Source organism: Alosa pseudoharengus, unplaced genomic scaffold, assembly GCF_046254945.1.
Source record: "Alosa pseudoharengus isolate Yale_2024_CS ecotype anadromous, Long Island Sound unplaced genomic scaffold, YU_APseudo_1.1 YU_APseudo_1.1_scf_4, whole genome shotgun sequence".
Lineage (NCBI taxonomy): Eukaryota > Metazoa > Chordata > Actinopteri > Clupeiformes > Clupeidae > Alosa > Alosa pseudoharengus.
This window is the reverse complement of record NW_027468774.1, coordinates 30,436,430-30,452,531: the sequence shown is the minus strand read 5'-3', so window position 1 is coordinate 30,452,531 and position 16,102 is coordinate 30,436,430. Positions and strand designations below refer to the sequence as shown.

The window sequence follows — 16,102 nt, the reverse complement described above, 5'->3', positions numbered from 1 at the left end:
GGTTAACCCTCCTGTTGTGTTCGCGGTCAAATGTGACCGAGCCACATAGGCCTACTGTTTGTGTAGGCAAAAGTCAGCAGGAGAAAGGAGGTGTTGCTCCTCACATCGTGACTCAAGCGATGACACCTTTGGGCTATTCAGATCTTTCCTGTCTGCAGAGGAAGAACTGAACTCTCAGCCCGGGCCTGAAATAGCTATAGGCAATAAAATAGCCATATCTTTGAACTGCATTCAGTTTTATGATGCTCCTGAAGTCAAGTAAACACATGTATTAGCAGGCAGTTGTTACTTTTTGTGGGAACAGTATCAGGTCCAGCTGTACAGTATCAGTTGGAGCAGTAGGCTTCGCTTCTGAGATAAAACCTTTTGTTTCAAATTTAAAAAAGATAGTGTCCAGGCTGTATTAGTATTTAAAGTTGACTGATTTTGAGAAGACAAGTTGAGGTAATGTTATTTTATTCAAAACAAAACCACTTTTCCAGTCAGGGAGTATAACTTTTTGGCAAGACCTTATTAGATAACAACTGTAAAATAAGCTGTTAAACCTCTCAACTTAACTCACAATCTGGTTAAATATGGGTATTTCTCACCTGAAGAGAGTGATGAGTTCACGCTCATTCAAACATCAAAGTCAAAGTCTGCTTTATTGTCAATTTCTTCACATGTCAAGACATACAAAGAGATCGAAATTACGTTTCCCACTATCCCACGGTGGAGACAAGACAATATTTACCAATTAAGTCCACAGACAAACATAACATTCAAGTAAACAATATAAAAAGTAAATAAGAAGGCACATACAATGAAGAAATAAGAGCAGCAAAATTTGGGTTGAAATTGTACAATTGTGCATAGACAGTCAATATAATAGTGCAAAAGTCAGGCCAATAAATGGCTGAGGTAGTTCTGTTTGACCTAAGTATGCAAGTGGCATAGTGGTGCAAGTTATGTAAGAGCAGCAGAAGTGTGTTCAGAAGTGTTTTCAGGACAACAACAACAAGTTGCAAAGTGTGCAAGTGTACAAGTGGAGTAGTGCAAGGCAGCCATTGTGGGTCCAAAGTCCAGGATGTTATGTAGCTGAGGGTGGAAGGGGGAGAGAGTTCAGCATCCTAATAGCCTGGTGTATGAAGCTGTTGGTGAGTCTGGTGGTGCGGGAGCGCAGGCTTCTGTACCTCTTCCCAGAGGGCAGTAGATCAAACAAATTGTGAGCGGGGTGACTTGCATCACTCACAATTGTGATCGCCTTGCGGGTGAGGTGGGTGGTGTAAATGTCCTTCAGGGAGGGGAGTGAAGCACCAATAATCAGGGCAGTCATATATGTTATGTACCTGCCTGCCTCACCAATACCATTGTCAGTGTATCTTTTGTTTCCTTAGAGCCGACACACTCTGAATCTGTTTGTTTTGTCCAGTCGATGTGTGTCATCGGCCAAAACTGGTGCAGTGTGTGTAAACTTCATTGGCTTGTTTGTGGCCGGCGTTGGGGCCGTCACTAAAAGGGCAGGTATCTCCATAAGGAGATACAATCCTGATAATGTTACTTGAGACAAAGGTCGCTGGCATGTTCAGTCCTAACATGTCTTAGTGTGCAATACAGTTGTCAATAAATTTATGGAGTGCCTTGGTCTGGAGACTTTTCTTCTCTCCTTTATTCCTTTTAAGCCTGGTGGTGTTTTGCCTCTGGATGCCTGGATCTGTTAACATCATTTATACTCTTTTCTTTTTCTCCCCCACCTCCTCCTTTCCTCCACAACCAAAACACCCAGGACTTACAATGGCAGTGTCATTTTCATCTTATTTCTGACATTTTCTTTATTAGAAGTCGATATGTTATGACACTGTGGTGTCTGTGATGAGAAAGACTACAAACACACACACACACACATACACAGAGTACAATAATTAACATAGTTATTGCATGCATTAGTTTACTGGCATCAGTGGCATGATCTGAGTCCTCAATAGCATCCACTGAAATAGCTATTAGGGTTATACTTTCATGCACTGGTTAAATGTATTACATGTTGCAAAAGCCTAACCTAGATTCAGTAATCATGCAAAAAAACCAATTCTTGTGTAAATCCCCATTTCATGTTTCATTTAATGTCAGCTGAACACTTTCAGGTTATGCCTGACAGTTTAAAGTAGAGTTGATTAGTGAATTGCTCAAGTACAAATAACATATAATATGTGTAATATATTACAATCTGGAGTCATAACAATACAGGTCAGATTTAAGGAGCACAGCATTTTCAGTTGATCATCTCAACGAGGAACAGCACAGAGACGATAGGGCTGGGGGCTGTGAGTGGCTCCGAGTCGAAAATCCAGACTGGGTTCTACTCCCTCTGGTGCTGAGAAGGAGAACCGTTGGAGGAGCGAGGTGAAAAACAAGAACAGCTCCATTTTGGCCAGCTGCTCTCCCAGGCACACTCTCTTCCCTGAGAAAAGGCACACAGAGGATCACAACAAACAACAACAAACAATCAATACGCAAAACAGTGTAGTTCCAACAAAATAATTTCATGAGCTCATGTGTGTCATTATTACTGACTTAAGTCTACAGTGGTTTGAGGCTCATTTCTGATGTGTTGCGTTCAATACACACCCATAGAGAAAGGCAAGAAGGCCTCCCTCCTCCTGAACTTCCCCTCTGTATCCAGGAAGTGACCTGGGTCGAAGGTGTGAGGAGTCTCCCATTCCGTGTCATCAAACAGAACAGATGTCAGATTGCCCGCAACCATTGTGCCCTGCAACCAACGCAAAATCTCATGATAATTAAGCATTTTGGGGTTTTTTATTATCACACTTCAGCCATTCATTCAAGATAAACCTCCACTCTTATTGGAAGTTATTTGACAGAAGGCCATTTTATATGCAGTACAATGTGCCTATAGATCACCTTGGGAATGGTGTAGTCGCCAACTTGGGTGTCTTTGGTAGCAGATCTGCCCACGTTTAAAGGCAAGATGTTTCCAAATCTCTGGGTCTCGTGGATCACAGCATCAGTGTAAGGCATTCTCTCCCTGTCAGCCAAGGAGGGCTGACGAGAGGGTCCAACCACGTGGTCGATCTCCTCTTGCACTTTTCCTAAAAATTACGTACAAGAAAAAGTTCTAGTCAATAATGTTTTACAAATCTGCCAAGAAAAGGACTCTGACTCACTTGAGCCATTTGTCTGTCGTCGCTATCTTGCTAGGAGAAGTCCATGCAAGTTGATTACCGAATGCAGCACAAGCTACTGTCAATGGACTCAAAAGGAGGAGAGTTCGGTAATCAACTTGTACAGACTTTCCTCTCACAAGATAGCAGCGACCCGAATAAGAGCAAGGTAATGAATGCGCTGACTGCACAAACAATCCCTTTTTATACTGTACACTTTCTATACACTTACTTAGTCAAAAATGCTTCGGTTTATCTACAGGGACCCTCTCCACAGTATTATAGAAGTGTAATGATATGTTGAGCCTTGTCAGTGGTCAGTAAGGATTTACTTTGATGTAGCAATTTGCCCCCAAGGCTATTGCTATATGCTCTTTCCTTGCAGAGGCATATTCTGGTCAAACTCAAAACTACTTTGATTAACGCTGTTTAGGTCCAGACTGGGTCAGCGAAAGTTTACACACATTATCATCCAAACATAGACCCTAGGTTGTTTTTAGACCTGACTTTTCCTTCAAATCTGAGCAGAGCATCTCCATTTTATTAAGTCTCTTAATCTTGAATATCACAAATACTCACGCTGTATCTCAGGATATTTGATCATGTAGAGGAGCCCCCAGTACAAGGTAGTAGATGTGGTCTCAGTTCCTGCTACAAACAGGTCCATAGTGCAGAAGCACAAGTTCTCCAAATTAAAGCCTGCTGCTTCATCATCCTTCCACTAGAGAGAGAGAGAGAGACAAGAGAAAAATAGCAGTTAAGTGTGATGGGGGAGATGGATGTTAGAACAAGAACAAGTGTGTCAATAGAGGGGCAAATGAGTAGATGAAGAAGATATGTGTGACAGAGAGATCATTAAATGCTTGGGTGAGGGAGCGAGATAAAAGAAATCAGACATGATATGTATGGCTGTATATTTCCAGAGTGATTGTTGACTGGGTTCAGGTACTAAATCTGATAGTATAATACCATATTTTTTTGGAAAAGCACATGTGATCTCTTCGTAAACTCACCTTTTCCATTTCTCCAAGGAAACAATCAATGTAGTCCCTATGGTTTGAGGGATCATAGGTTGCTTGGTGGTCCTCAATTATTTTCCTTACAAAGGCAATCACTTCATCCCAAAGACAAAATATTTTCCTATGTGGGCCAGGCACTCTGCGCAGTAGCCATGGGAACATGTTGTACAACTGAGAAGAAGGAAAAGAAAGGTTTATTTCATGACAGGAAGAGTCAACGGTCTACGTTTCATTTCCTTAAAGGTGCTGTCACTGGTTGCACATGATGTTGTGTTTGTTTATCTTTATGTTTATATTTAAATGTCTACACTCCGCACATTCTTTTTTAACCAAGGACCAAACAAAACACACCAGAGATAGCCCACCCCTCCCTTCAGTATTCCCATAGAAACTCCACACAGTGTTTTGTTTTTGTTTAGGGGACAGGCTACTATGTTTCCAGTTTTCGGTGCCTGGGCTGCCTACAGAGACCATGTTTTTTTTTTTTTAGAATACTCACGAGATGGGCAGCTGATTTAAAATATAAAGAGCTGAGAGTGTGAGGAGAAGATCACCTGGGCCCAAACTCCTCCCTCTAGGTAGACAACCTCATTGATGTTCTTCAGGAGAGACTGGAATTCGCTGTTGGAGTACTCAAAACGGTCCCCGAACACCAGCACACAAATTATGTTAGACACAGCATTGTTAATGAGCCATTGTGGGTCAAAGGATTTACCTGCAAAACCAAAGTAAAAAGAATGTAATGTATCTATCCAAAAGAATGTACTTTATTTACACAGATTATTAACACACACTAGGTATCAGGTTTAAATGATTATATACTGTATATATATATTGATCAATTACCTTGCTCATCAATAAACGCTTCATTTAGATATCTACATTCTTGAAGAATGGAGGGTTCAAGACTTCTCTTTCCTAATCCAAAGTTTCTCAGGGTGTGAAGAGCAAACCTTCTCTGCTGTTTCCAAGCATATCCGTTAGACACAACCACCCCTAAGCAGAGAAACCAGACAAAAATGATGAAAATAACAGAACAGTATTTAATTGTGTACACATAGTCAAAACGGGATCTTCATCAATCTACTCGTTCTTTGGTGGAAAATCACCTTTGTCTCCCAAAACATCAGCAAATATAGGTAAGGATGGCCGATCAACAAAGTTTTCTCCTTGGAGGACATATGCTTCTCTCACTAGCTTATGTCCATTGATAATAACAATCCTTGGTCCAAAAAATCGAATACTGAAAAGGGGGCCATATTTTTCAGCAAACTGAAAGACACAATATCAGTGCAGGTATAACAGATAGAATAAATAAAATCGGAATTTGGTGACATTCTTGGGATTATGTAAAATAAAGGTCAAATAGAGGAATGATATGATAGAGGGGTTAACATGTAAACCAAATGTTGCCATTTAATTATATCTTCATTTATTTTTCAGTAACAGTATTTGATGTCTAGTAAGGAAACAAAAATATCAGTCATGGTTCTGAACACACCATAATATATCAGTAAGGACAAAAGACAAGTGTGGTCCAGCTGGCTTACTGGCAGGCAGCCTTTTCTGTAAATACATTCAAATTAGTTTGGCCATGAATTATCTCATTGTCTTGTAGTATACAGTTGTGGCTGAAACTGTTCGCACCCTTCCCAGATAGCAATTTCCTTTGGGCCGGATCCGCATAAAAGCCTTTAGATCCACCTGTAGCGGACATACGGTATCCGATATTGTCCAACTCTCAAATTTTGATTCCGATATCAGCCGATACCGATGTCGATATGTGGGTTATTTTTCCTCAAAACTAATTTAGGTAACATCACATATCTCCTGTTATGGAATTAACACAACATGCTTAATGTTATTGTGATGCCCCACTGGATGCATTCTTGAATGCAACAAGGCTTTCCAAATGTTAACATTGTCTGTGCAAAATAAGAAAAATACTTCAACTTAATTTAGGGAAAAAGTGCCATGTTTATTTTATTTTTTTAATTGTCTCAAACAACAGTTTGGATTACACTCTCCCTGAGATAATCTTGACAATGCCCACAACAAATAGGGCAAATTTGACTTCTTCACAAATGATAAAACATTGTACCTGAACAACTATGTGCAACATAGCAGAATGTAAAGCCAACTAAAATAACAGGCATAGTGTATGACAGGCTACCCTTTTTCTGTGTTAAATGAGCCTGCATTTGTAGGATGCTTCATGAACTGTTTCTTTAACTAAAACTCAATCACCTTAATTGAATGAATGCACAAATATGAGTCACGGGTGTCTGTTTTTACAGACAAGACAGACCCTCACTCTAAACCCGTCCTTCCTCATATACAGATATCTAGGCTATATTTAACATTTATTTTATATTTGGCCTGTTATGAAATCATGTATTGAACAATTTAAGCACAGCTCAGCTTTAAGAAACTCAAATAGCCTAGATGCATGCTTAGCATTTTGTGATCATGAAGGCTACTTTCACAAACTCTTATAGTCAGCTGTCCTCTGATTTACCGATATCTAGGCGACATTTGTAATATTTGTTTTGTATTTGGCCCGTTATGAAATAATGTGGAACAATTTAAACACAGTGTAAAACTTAAATCCCAAATTTGGAGACATCCATGTATGTTGAAATTTACTGCAAATTCAAAACGGGATTAGTCTGGAACGGCTAACTGTACAGGGGACTGCTTTACACCTTTCTGTTCGGTAAGGTCTGCTGTTTATTCTGATATATGGTTTGTCATGTGTTAAACGAAGGGTTCTGAAGTATTCCACCGAGATGAATGGGTAGGGAGATGGACGCAAAACCTTCGGTAGAATTTATGATTAAATTGAATGATATTATTTACTTTTCTCGCGAACCGTTCACCACAGCAATTAGCGGCTAACAGATTAAAAGCTGAGAAAAAGCTCTTTCGTGTGATACTTGTGATGTCTGTGTGATGAGTAGGATGGGTTAATTTGGACGCACTTTCTTTCTTGCGCTGTCACTTTCTCCACTGCGTAATTTGGCCATAGGCTAAATATATATCGCTATTAGTAGGACGCAAAGCAGAATATTTAAAGAAGGGGGCACCAAGGCCACCGTGGCCTGTAAACCTCTGATTTTCAAAGGGGCGTCACGGCCAACGCAAGGGGCTACTACGGCCACGAGCAAGTTTGTTACTGCAGCCATCCACGCTTGTTTGTATGCTTCAAGACGCAGATTGATGAGGTCATCATCTGTGCGCCGGTAAACGCTTCAGGAGCGCATAGGCACTATTTGTGTGTAACGCAAGCATTATGTTATCGGTTTTAAGGCAAAAAAATCCGATAACGATATTAACAGATATTACATTTTTATGCTAATATGCTAATATAACGTGAAAATAATATGTTAAGTCATTGACAAAATGAGTGACCAGTAGAGATGTCCGATAATATCGACCAACCGATATTATCGGACATCTCTACTGGTCACTCATTTTGTCAATGACTTAACATATTATTTTCACGTTTTCACTCAACTGCATTGTAAATGTGTCCTATGGTGTGACATTTAAAAAAGTACTAAGAAATTATATTAAATAACATAAAAAATACCTCAGACAGAATTGTTCACATTATTAAAACATTAATTTCTTAAAGTGATATTTATTTTACATCAAAATACTAATTAGAATCATTTTCACCATGAATAGATGAACTTGATTAACTTTTTCCTATGAATGTCAATAAAACTTTTTCGCCAACCCTACAAAACTGTTTGAAATTGTAGCTATCTAAGATGAGATATTATTGTAACTCCCCTAATGCCAAAACTGACTTTTTCTAAAATATATTTTGAAATTAAGATTATTTTTCTGTTGTTTTATGTTTGTCACACCATAGGACAAAACGTCACACCAAAGGACAAAGATAGTCATTGCATAAAGAGAGTCAGAATATATGAAGTGTTTATTGTAACATTGATAAAGGAGGACATTTGTTTTTTATTTTTCAACAGTATAAACTGCAAAACACGTAGCACACCAAAAGTAACTTTGATTCTTATAGATCCATCAATAAGGAAACATTGATGCATAATATCTTCGAGAAATTCAGTAAAATGTAATTTCAAAACAATACTGTGACATTGTCAAACAGCAAAATTAAGTAGTTAAACAGTAACAGTGAAGATAAAGGGCCCTATGGTGCACCCTGCGCTACTACAGATTCTAAGGTGGCGCAACGCGCGATGCAAGGCTTATTCTTATCTTACACTCAATAAAGAGAGGAATTTTTCGCCATGCGCTCCACTTTTATTAAACCTTGCACCCAGGGGTGTGGCAATTAACGACATATGGTGTGGTCTGGCGCATGATCCAAAAATCGCTATCTTACACCATCTAAAAATCATTACGCCACTGACCAAGAAAAAAGTGAAAGTAGTGAAAGTACTTAACTGTGTTGAACTGTTTTGTCATTGACTACGAGACTATGGTGAAGTTTTACTTTGCCTATAGTTCAAATAATAGGCGAGTAGATGCATATAGGCTATACTCTGAACTCTAAACTCTAAACCTTGCTTTACTAAAACCTTATTTGTGATTAGAATCCCTGTTCCATATGGTCTCGCGTGCAAGCAGCTACCTTCAAATGCACCGCTGACTATCAAAATACCGATGCGCTGTTTGAAGTTGCGCTGCTTGCTGTTAAAGGGAATGATACATACCATTCTCATTGGTTTAATGGATGTTACACCCAAAACACACCCATTACAGATTGAGAAACATAAGAACAACCCTTTTGTGCCCAGCGCCCATCATTTGATCACAAAATCACGCCATTAAATTAGTGATTGTAGACTGGCTATAATGTCTAGAAACTTTGCGCCTCTGGCCATCTGTTTCTAAACGCCAAAATAGGGCCCATACTCCTCAACAGGGAAATTCCATTTTAAAAACATTGCATACAGGAGGTTCCACTGGCTCCTCCAGTACACTGTCAGGAGACTGTGGTGTTGTGTTAAGAATGTCAAGTAATGCCTTTTCCTTTGCCCTGCCTCTTTTTTGGATTCCTTCCAAATCTTCCTCAATTCGGTTTGTTTCTTCCTTCCTAGTGCTTTAAAGGTTGTATCAGCGATAGCGGGGATGCGTCACTTCTGTTGATGTTCAAACAAAACAGAGAGCTAGCTCGCTACTCCCTCCCCCTCCCTCCCGTGCAATTAAAACTCTCCTAAGCGCGCATCTTGTTGGTTATTGGTTGAAACACTCTATTTTGCCTTTGAGTGGGTTGCCAAACCTTGTTGGTAGCAATTGTTTTTGTGTACAGATCTTCTGTTCATGATATCTGTTAGAAATAATTATAGAATATAGATGAATGGATCAACAGAGAAATTAATGTAATGTATACTCAATTATGAACTCTCTTTTGCACTCATCTCTCTCTCAGTTCTTTCTGTTCTAAAAAAAGAGTTTTATATGTATGTACTTTATGTTATAGTTGTTTTAGTAACACTTCAGAACATTTTATGTAGTCTCCAAAAAACAGCAATAAACATTTTAATTTAAGTCATTATTGAATTTAAAATCATCAAAACTGGTCAAAAAAGAATGAAAAGTATGTTAACAAACTTTATTCATTTGTTTTAATAGCTTTTTAAGGAGGTATTGTCCTATCGTGTGACATATTTGTCCTATGGTGTGACAGGCCAAAGTGTCACACCAAATGACATTTCCTGTCACACCAAAGGACATTTAAGCTTTTGTGGCAGTTAATAACCATGCTAATACTAGCTGAACTGTCATTAGCAATTGGCATCATGCATTTGCATAATATTACATAGTCCTGCTGTTAAAAATACAAATTTAGATTAAAAAATGAAATTTAGGGGTGTCACACCAAAGGACAAAAAAAACTTAACAACTTCAGTGGTCTGAAAACATAGTTAAATATTTGAACAATTCTGAGAGAAATACTTACAATGTGCACTGCTCATGGGCTTCATAGGAGTCTTCAGTCACATTACCAAAGATTGTTAAGGCGGAGCAAGATACTTCATCAGGAGCCACTTCCGGGAACCCGGATCGCATGAGGGGGGGGTCAAAATCCCCCTTTATGCAGAGCAGAGGCAGCGACTGCTCCATTGAAGTCTATGGGCATAGCTCAGAATTTTACCACATATGCTAAGGTCTTAGTTCTATAGAGTTAGGAATGTGAATTTCGGGCACGTTTTCATGATCCTCAAACCCTTGTGAACATTTCAGGTACATTTTTAGCATTTTTGAGCATTCCAGTCCGGAGAAAATCGACTTTATATCAGGTGTGCGCCGGTTATTTATGTCGCTGCTGTTGGCGGTTTGCAACGTACGCTCATCAATACGTCATCGACACGCCTCTTTATGCAGACAGGATTCGATCCCCATTTCGCGCCCATAGACATGAACTACGACGAAGTATCTTGCTCCGCCTTAACAATCTTTGACATTACCTTGAATGGGGTCTTTCAACTAAATGTAGTTGTCCATAATATTGCCCAACTTAATATCAAGTTATTGCATAACGCCAAAGGACATTTTTTTCTGTGACAAACTTTATGAAATTCCTACAATTTTAGAAATGTATGTATGGGAAAAGTGATTGGCACTTAGTAAAATATACACTTGCACAATTATGCCAGGAGTGTTCATTAACATCTTTAAACATTATTTTCTTTATTTATAAAAGTTGATATTTATGAAATGATGTTGTCTACCGTCACACCATAGGACGATTTTGAGGTTTGGCTCAAAGTTCTAAAAAAATAAAAAATAACTCGGGTATTAAAACAAAAAATGCATGTAAAAAAAGAAAATGTTTAATCATTTACAGTATTTTAAATGATAAAAATGTGAAATAAATGATTTTTTATCTTCTGTGACGGTGAAAAAGCCATGTCACGTCAACTACCCAAATAGACCTCTGAAGTTCGCCTACAAAAAAGCTGCCATCTTTGACATCCGGTATCTGGCGATTTTTCCTATGGGAAAATAACATTGGGATTTTGAATAATCGCACCTGTTAAAGTCTCGTGGGGATGAAAAAGTCTGAAATGCAGACGTTTTCCTGAACACACTTTTGTCCTCTGCCTTCGAGTGGATACTGTGATCTCCGGTCTATGCGTTTAAAATACAAAACACTGATTTGGCCCAAACCTGTGATACGGATATGAGCCGAAGGACCATTTTTTCACAGCAGACCCAGGTGGTAATGATATTAATTAAGGTGCTGATTCTGCTAAATTGACTGTCCTTTCCCTACTTCATAGACCTCTGAAGTTCGCCTACAAAAAAGATCCAAAACGGCCATCTTTGCCCATATAAGGAGATCCGGTTGTTAATTGAAGCTAACTACCTATGGCAAGTTGCATTGAAAGTTAGCTCTGGAGTAGCAAACATCTAAGTGTGCCGCCTTCACTTACCGGAGATCACAGTATCCACTCGAAGGCAGAGGACAAAAGTGTGTTCAGGAAAACGTCTGCATTTCAGACTTTTTCATCCCCACGAGACTTTAACAGGTGCGATTATTCAAAATCCCCATGTTATTTTCCCATAGGAAAAATCGCCAGATACCGGATGTCAAAGATGGCAGCTTTTTTGTAGGCGAACTTCAGAGGTCTATTGTCAACTGGCTGCTAAAGAAAAAAAAAGGTATTTTGGAATGGCACAAATTTAGAAACGATGGGGGTGCACTATGTTCCCATGGCCACTTCATTTCTACAGTAAGGCTGGAAAAGAAGATATAGTTGGCTCAATGTTGATTATATGCTCGTTTCTAGTGATGGGTAAATGAAGCCTCGAGCGCTACTCGACACATTTCCCTAATGTGCCGAGTAATGTGCCGAAGCTTCGAAACATGAAAGACAAGGAAAACACAGCGACATCTGGTGGTTTGCATAAATTATCGCAACCACGAACTATTGAAAAGAATGCCTACAACGTTCAACACAATGCCAAAGCTTCGAAATGTTCTCGTTCATTACATTAAAAGTGTTGCAAGAACTTTACACTTCTGTTTGTCTCAATTCAATACAATAAAATACGATTAGGCAACATAATGCCGTCACTCGTTATCACGTGAAGATTGGTGTTTCCGTGGAGGCGTGAAATCATGTTATCCCAGTCAATGATACAATCAGTCTACCATCCACTTAACGCCCGCAGTAGACACTACTTAGCTTCTGAACCAGTACGAAGTATTATCAACCTCAACACGCTACGGACGAGAGTGAAAAGGAAACGACCAGGCACCTAATTAAACCAAACCCTATATGGCCCGACATTGACGTTTCATGAATCAAACTTTCAATAAAAGGAAAATATTATGTCAGCCATTATTGTTAAGCCTACATATAGAACTTATTAGCCTGTATTGCTTTTAAATTAGGCTACATGATTGAAGTTGAGACAAGAATGCAACACAGACACGTTTTAATGTCATTGTTCTAAATGGCAAAGCTTTAGGCTAGGCCTAGGCTATTTCTTCTTTATTTCTATGTGCATGATATTATGGATTATGGGCATTTTCCGAAAGAAAAGAACGTAAATTCCCAAACAGAGAAATCATCCTATATAAAAAAGGGCTTCCCACAAATTTCGCCTGACTCTTGCAATACAACACAACTCATTCCGACACTAGAGCGGGTGCCCTGGTTCGCGCAATTCAAAGCCTTTGAGTCAGATTCCGAAGCAGTCACGTGGGTGTGTGTCCCAAACGAAGCTTCAGACGTCACACTCACAAACCGAGGCCTCGTTTGTCATCAGTCACGTGATTTTTATGGAAACGACACAAGCCTCGAACCGGGGCTTCATCTGGCACGCCCCTTTCTGCTCGACACAAGCTCCGAAGCCTCGCTTCATTGGGCACATCACTACTCGTTTCATTATTTTTATTATTACCTAGCAGTGGTAAAAGTAGTCAATTGTTGTTTGTGTCAGATCAAACAGTGCTATGAGACAACCCATTCTTGCCACGCATGCAGAAGTCCAAGCAGTAACGTTAATCAAGGATCTTTGGTTTGCGCACTATCAATCTTTTGACATGATTTGCCAGCCTGGGGTTGGATTAGGACACTGCCCAACTTTTCAAGGTAGGCTATCTGCTTTTTATCTCTGTTGGTTTATTCAGAGACAACAACAAGCAGCCGAGCGATTGATAACTTTACTGTAAGTTTATACTATTATTTTCCAGCAATATAGGCTACTAGCTTAGCTTTAGCAAAACAGCCATCACAGGGGTTTGCACGGCGTGTCATCAGATCTGGACGTTGCCATAGTTAGGCACTGAAGTAAATCCCTAACATCGTCATGGAAAATGGTTAATTATTGCCGTGTTTTAGGTTGTACCAATAGGTCAGACTGAGAAAAACATCTGGTGTAGGTATCGACTTCCAAAAGTTATTAAAAAACCAGGGAGAAAGGAGAATAATGCCAGAAGTTATCAGAAGAAGGGGGGCGCTTGTGGTTGAACTTGGTACTTCGTCTCCCTCACCCAACTCATATGGATCTGCGCTGCCAATAAACTGTAATTTCTCGAAACATCGCGCCTTTTCTTGTGGTCCAAGTCCTGCCCTATATGCCTTTGCATCTTAGACGCATTTTGATGAGCTTTTCTGTTGTTTAGACGCGGCTACAATCACGTAAGATATCCAAAGTGCATAATACTCCATTGTACTTCATTCACCGAGTACCGCCAATATGGCCGCGCGTGCTGGGTTACCATGGTTACCGGCCAGAACGTGATGTCCATGCAAACCCCTACTTTGGAAAAAACAGTGATAACGCTAACAGGATCACTGATAAAAAAACGAGTGTAATTGTGACTTAGCCTATTTTCAAAAATGAATAAATGGCTAATGTTTATTTTGTGTTTCAGATTGACCATGGAGATGACTAAGGAAGACAGCCTGAATATCGATGGGAACAGTGGAATTAACACAACTTAAACTTTGTCTGGGATTGTAGCCTACTTCTACAGCCAGGTTGTTGAATAAAAAAAATAATAAGACACTTATTTGTAAAGTTTTTTTTACCCCCCATTGTGTTTGTAGCCTAGCTTATGTTTATTAGTTGAGCTGTTGGGGAAAACGTTACGAACTTTAGCCTGGGTGAACCTATAACGAACCTGTTAGCAAATGTGTAGCAAACAGATTTTTCAGGATAATTAATTACCAATCACATTTCACATGTCAAACAAAGCCAGCTGATATCTGATAAACGGGTCCGTAGGCTACCACACACAATAAGCGGACCCGTATTGCATATGATAAGCAGATCTGGAACACGTCAGTAACACAGACTATCATACGGAATTGGGTCAGTCTTAGCCCTTATTGGAACCAGATCCGTCGAACGGATCCAGACCAGTTTTGGACCGATGTGCGTTTGGACGCCGGATCAGGTCCATTATGCAGATCCGTGCCGGACGTTGTGGTAGGTGTGGCCCAGTTCCGTCCCAGTGTATGTTTGCTATCTGGGTTGGCATTGACAAAAATTATGGTGCCCCTTCACCTAGTGTGTTGCTACTCTTCCTGAGCAAACTGCTCTAGCCGACTTGAGTTTAAAGGGTGACTGCATGTTTAAACTCAAGATATGTTCAATGGGATTTAGGCCTGGGCTCACAGAAGGACATGATAGTATTTGTTTCTTAACCACTCTTGGCGTTCTCAGTGTGTTTTGGGTCATTGTCCTATTGGAAGACCCACGGTGGTCTGAAGGTAGGTAGAAGTGCAACAGCTAGAAATTCCTTGTTTTTCGGTCTAAACGGCATACCTAAATTAAAACTGGTACAGCTCCCATATACTTTGACACTCAGGGGTGTGCTTTTTTTTGTCAGGTGTGTGCTGTACTTTTTTCCCATCTAAGTCAAATATCTGTAAACGGACAGATTTTTTTTAACACACACACAAACACACAGATGAATGAAACAAAAATGTGATGTCTATGAAGTGGAACAGGAAAGACCGGTACGCTTGGAGCTCCACTGGAATTTTGATTTAACGGTTGATGTGCCGTAAGAAAGGTTGGGAATAGGCACCCACCAGCCCAGCACTAAACTCCGAGCGTTGTAAACAAAATAGGATATTTCAGGCAGTAAAAGCCCCGGTAAGAACCAAACTAGATTTTGTTCAAATCCACACACCTATGGCTACTGAAAAATGTTAGGTTAATTTATCAAATGTTATTTTGAAGTATTAAAACACATTGTTTTAGAATTTTCAAACGAAATGGTAATTGGCACGTTTACGTATATTTTGAAGATTTAACTATATACCCTGTACATATGGTAGAATTGACAAACAATGAACTTGAACTTGATGTGCAAGACTTACCGTGGCACACTGTAGGTGGAATTGCTTGAAGTCAATGTGATGCAAGTCTCCAATAAAAGGCAATGACCATGGTCCAGGAGGAAAATTCTTAGGTCGTTTGGTTTTGATGTAGTCAAACACCAGTAGGAAAATAGAGAGAAAAAGCAAAAAACTCTTAATGTCAAACAGCTCAAAAATATGAAATATTGCTGTCATTTTGCTGACCTGAGAGATCTGTGTTGCTCTTTGCCCTGGAGTGACTGGAGAAGGAGTGACTGTTGCTCCCACCCAACTCGTAAGTTCTCATGCAACAGAGAGCAACAACAGGAAGTGATGAAATAACAATTTAGGTTGCTGGGACATAATTTTTTGTTGTATTATTTGTATTGTTAGAAGATTCAATGCGTTTTGAAAGAACATAGGCCTACTTAACATTACATTTAGTTGATTTAGGACATTTAAAATGTTTTCCTTCATTTTTATTGGTGGATTTATGAACAAAAGATATGCATTCACACAGAATGAATTGCATAATTTTATTGGTTTTCCAGAAAATATCACATCTCTGCCACATTGATTTACTCGTAGCTGATATGGAATTATT

General features: G+C 39.5%; 1 protein-coding gene across 1 annotated transcript; it reads right to left on the bottom strand.

Moving 5' to 3' along the window:
• Positions 1-1,782: 1,782 nt before the first annotated feature.
• Positions 1,783-15,776, bottom strand: LOC143102317 (cytochrome P450 2J2-like). Its single transcript, XM_076265821.1, has 9 exons — positions 15,520-15,776; positions 5,290-5,452; positions 5,027-5,176; positions 4,735-4,895; positions 4,175-4,351; positions 3,741-3,882; positions 2,902-3,089; positions 2,608-2,749; positions 1,783-2,440 (listed from the first exon to the last, which is right to left on the bottom strand). Exons 1-9 carry the CDS (start codon positions 15,712-15,714, stop codon positions 2,265-2,267), a joined length of 1,494 nt encoding a protein of 497 aa, XP_076121936.1. The 5' UTR covers positions 15,715-15,776; the 3' UTR covers positions 1,783-2,264.
• Positions 15,777-16,102: the final 326 nt, after the last annotated feature.